The sequence below is a fragment of the Copadichromis virginalis genome, linkage group LG23 (genome assembly GCF_057382275.1).
Source record: "Copadichromis virginalis isolate Kocher_CV1m ecotype Utaka linkage group LG23, C_Virginalis_male_GT1.1, whole genome shotgun sequence".
Lineage (NCBI taxonomy): Eukaryota > Metazoa > Chordata > Actinopteri > Cichliformes > Cichlidae > Copadichromis > Copadichromis virginalis.
Window position 1 is genome coordinate 49,411,920 of NC_140639.1, and position 13,673 is coordinate 49,425,592.

At 44.2% G+C, this 13,673-nt stretch overlaps 2 protein-coding genes across 2 annotated transcripts in view; both read left to right on the forward strand.

Moving 5' to 3' along the window:
- The window catches only part of LOC146682033 (NACHT, LRR and PYD domains-containing protein 3-like), a 356,929-nt gene that overhangs the window by 171,065 nt on the left and 172,191 nt on the right, over positions 1 to 13,673 (forward strand). The window lies entirely within an intron of this gene.
- Positions 10 to 2,832, forward strand: LOC146682041 (uncharacterized). The gene is made up of 6 exons (XM_085448467.1): positions 10 to 227; positions 349 to 420; positions 520 to 638; positions 722 to 782; positions 873 to 967; positions 1,403 to 2,832. Exons 1-6 carry the CDS (start codon positions 192 to 194, stop codon positions 2,580 to 2,582), a joined length of 1,563 nt encoding a protein of 520 aa, XP_085304593.1. The 5' UTR covers positions 10 to 191; the 3' UTR covers positions 2,583 to 2,832.

Here is a 13,673-nt window from a genome sequence, read left to right on the forward strand (position 1 = left end):
TGAAGCTGCATCAAGTTTCCATGGTGACTGCTCAAGAAATTCTGCATTCATAAATAAACATCAGACTGTCAAAAGAGCTCATCTGTGCGAGACCACCGAGCTGAGAGCATTTTCAGGTCCAGATCCCCCGTACGCCATCGTTGGAGAGCAGTTGACGTTTTTCTTCCTGACTTTGATTTGAACACGTTTAAATGGAAAAGAGTCAAGGAATCTATAAGCCTATCAGGGTATGTGACGCTTTTGCTTTTACTGCATTTCAGTAATTTGAAGAATTTGATGTCGTTTTAAAAGTTGACAAACTGAAAATCATTTTAAGTAACAATGACTAAATTGCTATTTCTTTGACAGGTGTTGTTCAACACACAGATTTATGAAACAGCTGTAAAGATCTGCTGCTATCTTCCGGGCTACAAGGCTCAGGTTAGACCCAGATTCATGCAAACCAAAGCTGACAGAAAATATCAGGTCATTTCTGAGGACCTGAGAGTGGTGGTGATTAAATGTCTCCTTTACTTTTAGGTTGCGATAATGACGGAGTTTCTCAGACTTCAGCAGGAAGATCTAATTCCACCGAACCTCACTGCTGAAGATCTGAGAGATCTTTTGGTGGAGAAGAGCAGGGAGACGCTCAGAGAGCAGTGAGTTACTGTCACACCTGAAAGTCTGTTTGTGATGACGTGTAAGTGCTGAGAGAAAACCTCTGCTTTGCTTTCTTTTGAAGGCTGTGGGAGTTTGAGTTAGAGGATTTTGACGAAGAGGAAGCCAAACCTCTTCTAAGGCTGGTAAGACGAGAAAACCCACAAGACTTTTTTTTCATTACGTGCACATAACCTTTACACATAAGCGCACTGTAAATGTGTTTTCTGTTTCAGGTGTGGGCGGTGAACGTCAGCAATAAAATGAGGGACGTTGAATTTGAAGCCAGGTTGCTTCTTCAGTTCCCAGAGGCCGTACCTCCTAAATTTCAGTGAGTCACATGTAACATACAGTTATTAACCCTGTAAGACCCAACCCATCAAAAAACAGCCAGAAAATTCAGATTCTTTGGAACTGAGATGTTTATCAACCCTTTAAACAAAAGCCACACATGAGTTCTTTGCTATGTCATGTTGTGTATGATTTACTTTTATTGTGTATTTATTTTTTGTATCACATTTGATACACTGGGTGTTTTTGGCAACTTTTTGTTAACGACAATGTTAACTTTAGACTAAAAAAGAGTTTTGTCCACAACATTTAGAAATTATAGCAAGTATTGATCATGTTGATGAGATCGAGGTCTCAGAAACTCATGTATGATACAAAGGTGGTTACAGGGTTAACAGTCCAGCTACAGTGTTTCAATATTTAAATGATGCTTTGAATATGTTTAACAGATAACTCTTATCATGTTTTTCTACAGAGCACCTAAACTCCTCAGCGCGGTGAAGGATTACGTTGAAATCCTGAAAAAGAAGCAGCAGGAACAGCCTAACAGCAAACTGCTCACCGCGCAGGAGGTAGTGGTCGAGGTAGTTCCCCGCGTTCTCCAGGGCTTCTGGGAGCTTCCTCCTCGTCCCCTCCTAAACATGGCCTCCCAGAGTCTAAGTATCCTCTCCACCAGTGTCACCAAGGCCACTTTAGATCGTGTCTCCAAGAGCCTCACGGCGATGGAAACACAGGCCGTCTTCACCCGCTCTATCCGAGACGATCTGGTTGACAGCATCCTGACGGAGATTAGACAGAAATTTCCTGAAGAAATTCTGTCTATCCAAGTTGCAAACTTTGCACCCCTGTTGCTGAAGACCATTGCTGATGTAGCAAGGATCCGGATATGTGAAATCTTTGAGCCCCCTTCAAGTCCTGATGTGAAGAGCACAAATGGTGAGCGCTCCTCTGACGGCCTTTCAGTGGCAAATGTTCCACCAGCCGAAGAAGCTCTGTCAGAAAGTGTTGCAGAGCCCGACGTTCCCTGTGAGGAACTTCTTTCTGAAAGGGCATCCAGTCTGAGTACTCAAGACCTTACGATCGAAGAAGCTCTGTCAGAAAGTGTTGCAGAGCCCGACGCTCCCTGTGAGGAACTTCTTTCTGAAAGGGCATCCAGTCTGAGTACTCGAGACCTTACGATCGAAGGAGCTCTGTCAGAAAGTGTTGCAGAGCCCGACGTTCCCTGTGAGGAACTTCTTTCTGAAAGGGCATCCAGTCTGAGTACTCAAGACCTTACGATCGAAGGAGCTCTGTCAGAAAGTGTTGCAGAGCCCGACGTTCCCTGTGAGGAACTTCTTTCTGAAAGGGCATCCAGTCTGAGTACTCGAGACCTTACGATCGAAGGAGCTCTGTCAGAAAGTGTTGCAGAGCCCGACGCTCCCTGTGAGGAACCCTATGGCGAGTCCAAATCCTGTGTTGAAGGCGAAGATCAAAAGATCAAAGGATCTTGTTCGGAAATTGGGCCGGTTCCTGATGTTCCCTTTGAGGAACCTTTTCCAGAACCTGAAGCTAGCATGAAGTCCGAAGACCGTGAGATCAAGAAGAAGAAAAAGGGCTTCTTCAAAAGACTGAGAAGTCTGTTCTGCTGCTGTTGCAGACCAAAAGTCACCGACTGACACTGAAGCTGTGACCCAGTGTTGGTGTTGCAGTAACTCTAAATATGTAAATATGTTCCTTAATGATTGTTCTTCATGTTTTTGGGGGTTTCTTTAGTTTTCAGTGGGCTGGGTGTTTTTTCTCCTCTGTGTTCTTTACTTGATTCTTGTTCATAGTTCCTGATTTGTTTTCCTAGTTCTTGTTTCTTAGTTTGTAGTTTCTTGAGTCCACCTGAGTTTCCAGCAATAAAAGCTGCCGATTCAAGTTTCATTCCACGTAAGAGTCCTGTGTTTGGGTCCTACTACCTGCCTGTCACAGCACACCATGACAGAAACTTTATAAACTCATTCATATTTCTACACGAGTCTCCAGCTATGTTAAAGATTTTTTTTCTTTCAAACATTTGTAAGAATCTCTTATGGTTCTCAAAATACTTCCACAAGTCCAGTAAGTGTAGTGCAGTAACATATTGATGGTATTATTTTTAATAATTATTTATTATTTTTAATGCACTTTGAACTGAAACTGGTATATAAAATGTACTTCCTGTAGAAAATGCAGTGTGAATGCTAATAGCTGAATAGCTTGAGTTGAATTTTTATAATTGCTGAAATCTTTGGTGAAAAACATGTTACAGTTTTTGCCCGTTGCTTGAACACATTTTGCAAAACGTCGCTCATTGTGCCAAAACTCTAAACACAAGTAAACATGACACATCAAAATATACCATTCACATCTGTGCCAAACTGAAACTCTGCTGTCAAAACCTAACATTCCTCTGTCAAGATGTAACTCTGTTGACAAAATGACACATACTTGCATCACATGCAGATCAGATCAGGGGGACACACTAGTCTACTTCGTATAAAACACTGCAGTCTTTCATTGTCATTGTTTATTCTGAAGGCACATTTTCAGGAGACACAAACAACCAAAAAAAAGCAAATAGGCCTACTCAATATTGTCCACTGCAGCACCATCAATTCAGATAAAGCAAAACACAAACATAATACAGTAATAGAAAAAACACTATACTGTACACACAAAAAATCATGACAATTGTGCATACGTGGGCTCATGGATCCCGCCGTCTGTTGGGGTCTGGCCACAGGACCTCATCGACATCGCAAGCAGTGTCTTCTCCCGCTGGGCACCGGGGAAAATATCCTCTTGCATGTCGAAACCATCCATGGATTGCTGTCACCTGAATGTAAATAGAAATATATGTGGTGGCCCCTAGAGACAAAACACGTACAAACTCCAAAGCACATTTCTAGCTTGAACTGAACTTCCAAAACAGAGCTACCTAGAACAGCGGTCCCCAACCCCCGGGCCTCGGACTGGTACCGGTCCGTGAGTCGTTTGGTACCGGGCCGCGAGAGTTGAGGCTCAGGTGTGAAATGTCTGGTTTTCAGGGTTTTTATCGCTTTTCAGCGTTATTTTGTTATCGTTTTTATCGTTAACTCGGTTTTCCTGGGTCTTTTCACGTGTGTTATGAATAAATCTTCTTTTTTCGGTACCGATACTAGTTTTATTTTGTTGTATTTATCCGCGACACCTTAAAGGCCGGTCCGTGAAAATATTGTCGGGCATAAACCGGTCGGTGCTGCAAAAAAGGTTGGCGTTGCCAGCAGAGGAGCTCAGCGAGCCTGGTGAGCCCGCGCTGCCACCGGAGGAGCTCGGAGGTCCGGAGGGATCCGCTGAGCCAGAGCTGGAGGTCGGCGTGCCGGAGGGGCCGCCACGTCCTGCAGTCCAGCCGCCACGTCCTGCAGCCCGGCCGGTACATCGGGAATCATGGGTTGTGCTGAGGCGGGAGCTGCAACGCCGCCGCCACCGGACCCGTGGCAGGCCGCCGGAACTGCAACGCTGCCGCCACCGGATCCGTGGCAGGCCGCCTGAAGCGTTCTGCTCCCATCACGGGGTTGGAGGTGGGCCGCCCGAACTGTTTCCCCACCACTGCCTGACCCATAGCGGGTTTTGCCTGCTTGCGGTCCACTGGGTCGGCCGAAAGAACTGTTGCTGCCACCATGGCAGTGGTTGGACTTTTGAACTGGGGTTTTCTGGCCCTCCGTCCTGTTTCCCCCCCGCCGCCCACCCTGGGGTGGTTGGGTTGTGGTTTTTGTTGTGTTTTGGGTCGTCAGGAGCCGACCCTTAGAGGGGGGGTACTGTCATGGACCCGGCTCTGGGGACTCGGGGTCCGTGGGCAGTGGGGACTCTGACTGTTATTGTTATTGTTAGGGCCCGAGCACTGATAGTGCGAAGGCCCTATTGTAATTGCTCTGTTTATTATTATTAGGGCCCGAGCACCGAGAGTGCGAAGGCCCTATTGTATCTGCTCCGTTTCTTATTATTAGGGCCCGAGCACTGAGAGTGCGAAGGCCCTATTGTATCTGCTCCGTTTCTTATTAGGGCCCGAGCACCGAGAGTGCGAAGGCCCTATTGTATCTGCTCCGTTTCTTATTATTATTAGGGCCCGAGCACTGACAGTGCGAAGGCCCTATTGTAATTGCTCTGTTTATTATTATTATTATTATTATTATTATTATTAGGGCCCGAGCACTGAGAGTGCGAAGGCCCTATTGTAATTGCTCTGTTTCTTATTAGGGCCCGAGCACTGACAGTGCGAAGGCCCTATTGTAATTGCTCTGTTTATTATTATTATTATTATTATTATTCCGGCAAATGAATTGGCCGTTTGAGGGCCTAAACATGCTCGAAAACTCATGAAATTTTGCACACGCGTCAGGTCTGGTGAAAATTTACGTATTTTAATGTTCTCAGACATGGCCAGGGAAAATTAGCTCAGTAGCGCCACCTAGAAAAATGAAAAACGCGAGCCCCCGGTATGGGTATGACCTACATGTTTGAAAGTCGGTACACCTATATAACTTTCAGAGTCGAACAAAAAAGTCTATTATGGCAATGTCCTAAACCCAAAAGGAAGTCCGCCATTTTGGATTGAAGGTGACATTTTGGCTCTGATTTTACCGTTTCCATGCCTCGAACTTTAACGAACTCCTCCTTGGGATTTGGTCCTATAAGCTTCAAATTTGGACAGTGTCAACTACACCCTTGTGCCATGTTAAATTGCGGAGCTTTTGAGTTTTCACAATACTATGAGGCCGTGGCGCCATGGCGAATTTCAATGACTCGCCATGAAAATCTTATTGCCTCTCATTTTGTCATACATTTTCTGACCTTGACCAAAGTGAACACATATGATAAGGCTCCACCCCTGAACATATTTCAACTGCCATATTTGACCTCAAGGACAGCGCCACCTAGTGGGAACAGGAAATGTCATGTTTAACACTTTGGGGTACAGTATAGTAATGGGTGACATCTGCAGCCTCAAATTTCTCCAGGAAAGCCTTAAGGAGTTGGTCTTGGGTTACAGTGAAAACTGTGAGTTTTCGCGAAAGGGTGTGACCCCAGCAGCATGGCGAACTTTGATGTCACGCCATGAAGAAAGAAATTAGTATAACTCAATGAAATCCAGTCTGATCAGTACCAGACTTTACAGGCATGATGTCAGACCCGCCCTGAACAGATTGATGTGCCCATTGTCAGAAATACGGACAGCGCCACCTAGTGGCAACAGGAAATGTCATGGCTTTAATTTTGTTGTACTGATTTTCACAGGTTCATCGTGGCCACCTCAAAAGCGGTGAATATCACCATCAGTCCCTCGTGATGCTTCAGTGCAAAAATTGTGACTTTAAACTGAACGGCGCACCCTGGTGGCACTGACAGTGCGAAGGCCCTATTGTAATTGCTCTGTTTATTATTATTATTATTATTATTATTCCGGCAAATGAATTGGCCGTTTGAGGGCCTAAACATGCTCGAAAACTCATGAAATTTTGCACACGCGTCAGGTCTGGTGAAAATTTACGTATTTTAATGTTCTCAGACATGGCCAGGGAAAATTAGCTCAGTAGCGCCACCTAGAAAAATGAAAAACGCGAGCCCCCGGTATGGGTATGACCTACATGTTTGAAAGTCGGTACACCTATATAACTTTCAGAGTCGAACAAAAAAGTCTATTATGGCAATGTCCTAAACCCAAAAGGAAGTCCGCCATTTTGGATTGAAGGTGACATTTTGGCTCTGATTTTACCGTTTCCATGCCTCGAACTTTAACGAACTCCTCCTTGGGATTTGGTCCTATAAGCTTCAAATTTGGACAGTGTCAACTACACCCTTGTGCCATGTTAAATTGCGGAGCTTTTGAGTTTTCACAATACTATGAGGCCGTGGCGCCATGGCGAATTTCAATGACTCGCCATGAAAATCTTATTGCCTCTCATTTTGTCATACATTTTCTGACCTTGACCAAAGTGAACACATATGATAAGGCTCCACCCCTGAACATATTTCAACTGCCATATTTGACCTCAAGGACAGCGCCACCTAGTGGGAACAGGAAATGTCATGTTTAACACTTTGGGGTACAGTATAGTAATGGGTGACATCTGCAGCCTCAAATTTCTCCAGGAAAGCCTTAAGGAGTTGGTCTTGGGTTACAGTGAAAACTGTGAGTTTTCGCGAAAGGGTGTGACCCCAGCAGCATGGCGAACTTTGATGTCACGCCATGAAGAAAGAAATTAGTATAACTCAATGAAATCCAGTCTGATCAGTACCAGACTTTACAGGCATGATGTCAGACCCGCCCTGAACAGATTGATGTGCCCATTGTCAGAAATACGGACAGCGCCACCTAGTGGCAACAGGAAATGTCATGGCTTTAATTTTGTTGTACTGATTTTCACAGGTTCATCGTGGCCACCTCAAAAGCGGTGAATATCACCATCAGTCCCTCGTGATGCTTCAGTGCAAAAATTGTGACTTTAAACTGAACGGCGCACCCTGGTGGCAACGCGGTTCATCATGAAAGATGAAGTGGCTTTTGAGGGGCTTGGAAAGTTTATAGAGGCTTGAAATTTGGCACACACCTCCAAATGGATGAAGGCATTGTTGTTATGTAACCATTTTCCTTGAATAGCGCAAAATGGCTCCACAGCGCCCCCTACAATATTTCAAAACATCAGCCCCTGCTCTGTGTTTCATCTATGAGTCTGACACTTGGTAAGCTTGTGTAAGATATCAAGATGTACAAAAAAGTCTCTTGGAGCAATATCCCAAATCCAACAGGAAGTCAGCCATTTTAAAATTAATGTGTAATTTTGATGACATTTTCCCCCCTTTTCAGGCCTCATACTTTGACGAACTCCTCCAAGGGATTTCATCATATTGAAGCATTCTTCAGTGTGTAGAATCTAAAGACCTTTGTGATGTTAAATTGCGAAGCTTTTTCCGTTCAGGGAAACGGGGTGGTCATGGCGGCACGTAGAGTTTCAATCACTCGCAAAAAGCAGTAATCTGCTGTCACTAAAAAACACAATGTCCAATCTCTCCCAAAGGTCGCAGGTGTGATGAGACTCGAGCTTGGAAATGTTTGTTATGCTATTTGTCAATAATGGTTAGAGCGCCACCTAGTGGCATGACTATAATCCTGGTTGAATAAGATGAAATGTTAGCTGGTGATTAAAAGCATGAAATCCATCAATGTGACATCACATCGGACGTGCCGGTTTGAGGTGTTGGCAGTGGCTCGACGTGCCGGGGGTGCGAGGGCCCTCATAACGCTGCTTGCAGCTTTAATTATTATTATTATTATTTCGGCAAATGAATCGGCCTTTTGAGGACCTAAACATGCTCTAAAACTCATGAAATTTTGCACACGCGTCAGGTCTGGTGAAAATTTACGTATTTTAATGTTCTCAGACATGACCAGGGAAAATTAGCTCAGTAGCGCCACCTAGAAAAATGAAAAACGCGAGCCCCCGGTATGAGTATGACCTACATGTATGAAATTTGGCACACATATGTATCATGCCAAGACGAACAAAAAAGTCTGTGGGCCCATTGACGCAAACCCAACAGGAAGTCCGCCATTTGGAAGAGAAGGTGACATTTTGGCTCTAATTTTGCCATTTCCATGCCTCGAACTTTTGCGAACTCCTCCTTGGGGTTTGATTTCATAACCTTCATATTTGGTCAGTGTCAACTACACCCTTGTGCCATGTTAAATTGCGGAGCTTTTGAGTTTTCACAATACTATGAGGCCGTGGCGCCATGGCGAATTTCGATGACTCGCCATGAAAATCTTATTGCCTCTCATTTTGTCATACATTTTCTGACCTTGACCAAAGTGAACACATATGATAAGGCTCCACCCCTGAACATATTTCAACTGCCATATTTGACACCAGGGACAGCGCCACCTAGTGGGAACAGGAAATGTCATGTTTTACACTTTGGGGTACAGTATTGTGATGGGTGACATCTGCAGCCTCAAATTTCTCCAGGAAAGCCTTAAGGAGTTGGTCTTGGGTTACAGTGAAAACTGTGACTTTTCACGAAAGGGTGTGACCCCAGCAGCATGGCGAACTTTGATGTCACGCCATGAAGAAACAAATTAGTATAACTCAATGAAATCCAGTCTGATCAGTACCAGACTTTACAGGCATGATGTCAGACCCGCCCTGAACAGATTGATGTGCCCATTGTCGGAAATACGGACAGCGCCACCTAGTGGCAACAGGAAATGTCATGGCTTTAATTTTGTTGTACTGATTTTCACAGGTTCATCGTGGCCACCTCAAAAGCGGTGAATATCACCATCAGTCCCTCGTGATGCTTCAGTGCAAAAATTGTGACTTTAAACTGAACGGCGCACCCTGGTGGTAACGCGGTTCACCATGAAAGATGAAGTGGCTTTTGAGGGGCTTGGAAAGTTTATAGAGGCTTGAAATTTGGCACACACCTCCAAATGGATGAACGCTTTGTTGGCATGTGATCATTTTCATTGAATAGCGCGAAATGGCTCCACAGCGCCCCCTACAATATTTCAAAACATCAGCCCCTGCTCTGTGTTTCATCTATGAGTCTGACACTTGGTAAGCTTGTGTAAGATATCAAGATGTACAAAAAAGTCTCTTGGAGCAATATCCCAAATCCAACAGGAAGTCAGCCATTTTAAAATTAATGTGTAATTTTGATGACATTTTCCCCCCTTTTCAGGCCTCATACTTTGACGAACTCCTCCAAGGGATTTCATCATATTGAAGCATTCTTCAGTGTGTAGAATCTAAAGACCTTTGTGATGTTAAATTGCGAAGCTTTTTCCGTTCAGGGAAACGGGGTGGTCATGGCGGCACGTAGAGTTTCAATCACTCGCAAAAAGCAGTAATCTGCTGTCACTAAAAAACACAATGTCCAATCTCTCCCAAAGGTCGCAGGTGTGATGAGACTCGAGCTTGGAAATGTTTGTTATGCTATTTGTCAATAATGGTTAGAGCGCCACCTAGTGGCATGACTATGATCCTGGTTGAATAAGATGAAATGTTAGCTGGTGATTAAAAGCATGAAATCCATCAATGTGACATCACATCGGACGTGCCGGTTTGAGGTGTTGGCAGTGGCTCGACGTGCCGGGGGTGCGAGGGCCCTCATAACGCTGCTTGCAGCTTTAATTATTATTATTATTATTATTCCGGCAAATGAATTGGCCTTTTGAGGGCCTAAACATGCTCGAAAACTCATGAAATTTTGCACACGCGTCAGGTCTGGTGAAAATTTACGTATTTTAATGTTCTCAGACATGGCCAGGGAAAATTAGCTCAGTAGCGCCACCTAGAAAAATGAAAAATGCGAGCCCCCGGTATGGGTATGACCTACATATTTGAAAGTCGGTACACCTATATAACGTTGAGAGTCGAACAAAAAAGTCTATTATGGCAATGTCCTAAACCCAACAGGAAGTCCGCCATTTTGGATTGAAGGTGACATTTTGGGTCTGATTTTACCGTTTCCATGCGTTGTACTTTAACGAACTCCTCCTTGGGATTTGGTCCTATAAGCTTCAAATTTGGACAGTGTCAACTACACCCTTGTGCCATGTTAAATTGCGGAGCTTTTGAGTTTTCACAATAGTATGAGGCCGTGGCGCCATGGCGAATTTTGATGACTCGCCATGAAAATCTTATTGCCTCTCATTCTGTCATACATGTTCCGATCTGGACCAAAGAGCACACATATGATAAGGCTCCACCCCTGAACATATTTCAACTGCCATATTTGACATCAAGGACAGCGCCACCTAGTGGGAACAGGAAATGTCATGTTTTACACTTTGGGGTACAGTATAGTGATGGGTGACATCTGCAGCCTCAAATTTCTCCAGGAAAGCCTTAAGGAGTTGGTCTTGGGTTACAGTGAAAACTGTGACTTTTCGCAAAAGGGTGTGACACCAGCGGCATGGCGAACTTTGATGTCACGCCATGAAGAAACAAATTAGTATAACTCAATGAAATCCAGTCTGATCAGTACCAGACTTTACAGGCATGATGTCAGACCCGCCCTGAACAGATTGATGTGCCCATTGTCAGGAATATGAAGAGCGCCACCTAGTGGGAACAGGAAATGTCATGTCTTACACTTTGTTGTACTGATTTTCACAGGTTCATAGTGGCCACCTCAAAAGCGGTGAATATCATCATCAGTCCTTGATGATGCTTTAGTGCAAAAATTGTGACTTTAAACTGAACGGCGCACCCTGGTGGCAATGCTGTTCACCATGAAAAATGAAGTGGCTTTTGAGGGGCTTGGAAAGTTTATAGAGGCTTGAAATTTGGCGCACACCTCCATTGTGCTTAAGGCTTTGTTGTTATGTGATCATTTTCATTGAATAGCGCAAAATGGCTCCACAGCGCCCCCTACAAAATTTCAAAACCACAGCCCCAGCTCTGTGTTTTATGTATGAGTCTGAAACCTGGTAAGCTTATAGGAGATATCAAGATGTACAAAAAAGTCTCTTGGAGCAATATCCCAAATCCAACAGGAAGTCAGCCATTTTAAAATTAATGTGCAATTTTGGCAACATTTTCCCCTCTTTTCAGGCATCGTTCTTTGACGAACTCCTCCAAGGGATTTCATCAGATTGCACTATTCTTCAGTGTGTGGAATCCAAAGACCTTTGTGTTGTTAAATTGCGAAGCTTTTTACGTTCAGGGAAACGGGGTGGTTATGGCGGCACGTAGACTCTCAATCACTCGCCAAAACGCAGTAATCTGCTGTTACTCAAAAACACAATGTCCAATCTCACCCAAAGGTCGCAGGCATAATGAGACTCGAGTTCGGAAATGTTTGTTATGCCATTTGTACATAATGGTTAGAGCGCCACCTAGTGGAACGACTAGCTAATCATGAATGAATGAGTTGAAATGTTAGCTGGTGGTTAAATGCATGAATTCCATCAATGTGACATCGATCGGACGTGCTGGTTTTAGGTGTTGGGCGTGGCTCGACGCGCCGGGGGTGCGAGGGCCCTCATAACGCTGCTTGCAGCTTTAATTATTATTATTATTATTATTCAGGCGAAACAAGGGCCTTTTTGAGGGCCTAAACATGCTCAAAAACTCATGAAATTTTGCACACATGCCAGGTCTGGTGAAAAATTTTGTATTTTAATGGTTTTACATATGAGCACTGGGAAATGGCTCTAGAGCGCCACCTATGCCTTGTTAAATGCAGCCCTACGACCACATCGTTTGAGCTACATGTATGAAATTTGGCACACATGTGTATCATGCCAAGACGAACAAAAAAGTCAGTGGGCCCATTGACGCAAACCCAACAGGAAGTCCGCCATTTGGAAGAGAAGGTGACATTTTGGCTCTAATTTTGCCATTTCCATGCCTCGAACTTTTGCGAACTCCTCCTTGGGGTTTGATTTCATAACCTTCATATTTGGTCAGTGTCAACTACACCCTTGTGCCATGTTAAATTGCGGAGCTTTTGAGTTTTCACAATACGGTGAGGCCGTGGCGCCATGGCGAATTTCGATGACTCGCCATGAAAATGTTATTGCCTCTCATTTTGTCATACATTTTCTGACCTTGACCAAAGTGAACACATATGATAAGGCTCCACCCCTGAACATATTTCAACTGCCATATTTGACACCAGGGACAGCGCCACCTAGTGGGAACAGGAAATGTCATGTTTTACACTTTGGGGTACAGTATTGTGATGGGTGACATCTGCAGCCTCAAATTTCTCCAGGAAAGCCTTAAGGAGTTGGTCTTGGGTTACAGTGAAAACTGTGACTTTTCACGAAAGGGTGTGACCCCAGCAGCATGGCGAACTTTGATGTCACGCCATGAAGAAACAAATTAGTATAACTCAATGAAATCCAGTCTGATCAGTACCAGACTTTACAGGCATGATGTCAGACCCGCCCTGAACAAATTGATATGCCCATTGTCGGAAATACGGACAGCGCCACCTAGTGGCAACAGGAAATGTCATGGCTTTAACTTTGTTGTACTGATTTTCACAGGTTGATCGTGGCCACCTCAAAAGCGGTGAATATCACCATCAGTCCCTCGTGATGCTTCAGTGCAAAAATTGTGACTTTAAACTGAACGGCGCACCCTGGTGGCAACGCAGTTCATCATGAAAGATGAAGTGGCTTTTGAGGGGCTTGGAAAGTTTATAGAGGCTTGAAATTTGGCACACACCTCCAAATGGATGAAAGCATTGTTGTTATGTAACCATTTTCCTTGAATAGCGCAAAATGGCTCCACAGCGCCCCCTACAATATTTCAAAACATCAGCCCCTGCTCTGTGTTTCATCTATGAGTCTGACACTTGGTAAGCTTGTGTAAGATATCAAGATGTACAAAAAAGTCTCTTGGAGCAATATCCCAAATCCAACAGGAAGTCAGCCATTTTAAAATTAATGTGTAATTTTGATGACATTTTCCCCTCTTTTCAGGCTTCATACTTTGACGAACTCCTCCAAGGGATTTCATCATATTGAAGCATTCTTCAGTGTGTAGAATCTAAAGACCTTTGTGATGTTAAATTGCGAAGCTTTTTCCGTTCAGGGAAACGGGGTGGTCATGGCGGCACGTAGAGTTTCAATCACTCGCAAAAAGCAGTAATCTGCTGTCACTAAAAAACACAATGTCCAATCTCTCCCAAAGGTCGCAGGTGTGATGAGACTCGAGCTTGGAAATGTTTGTTATGCTATTTGTCAATAA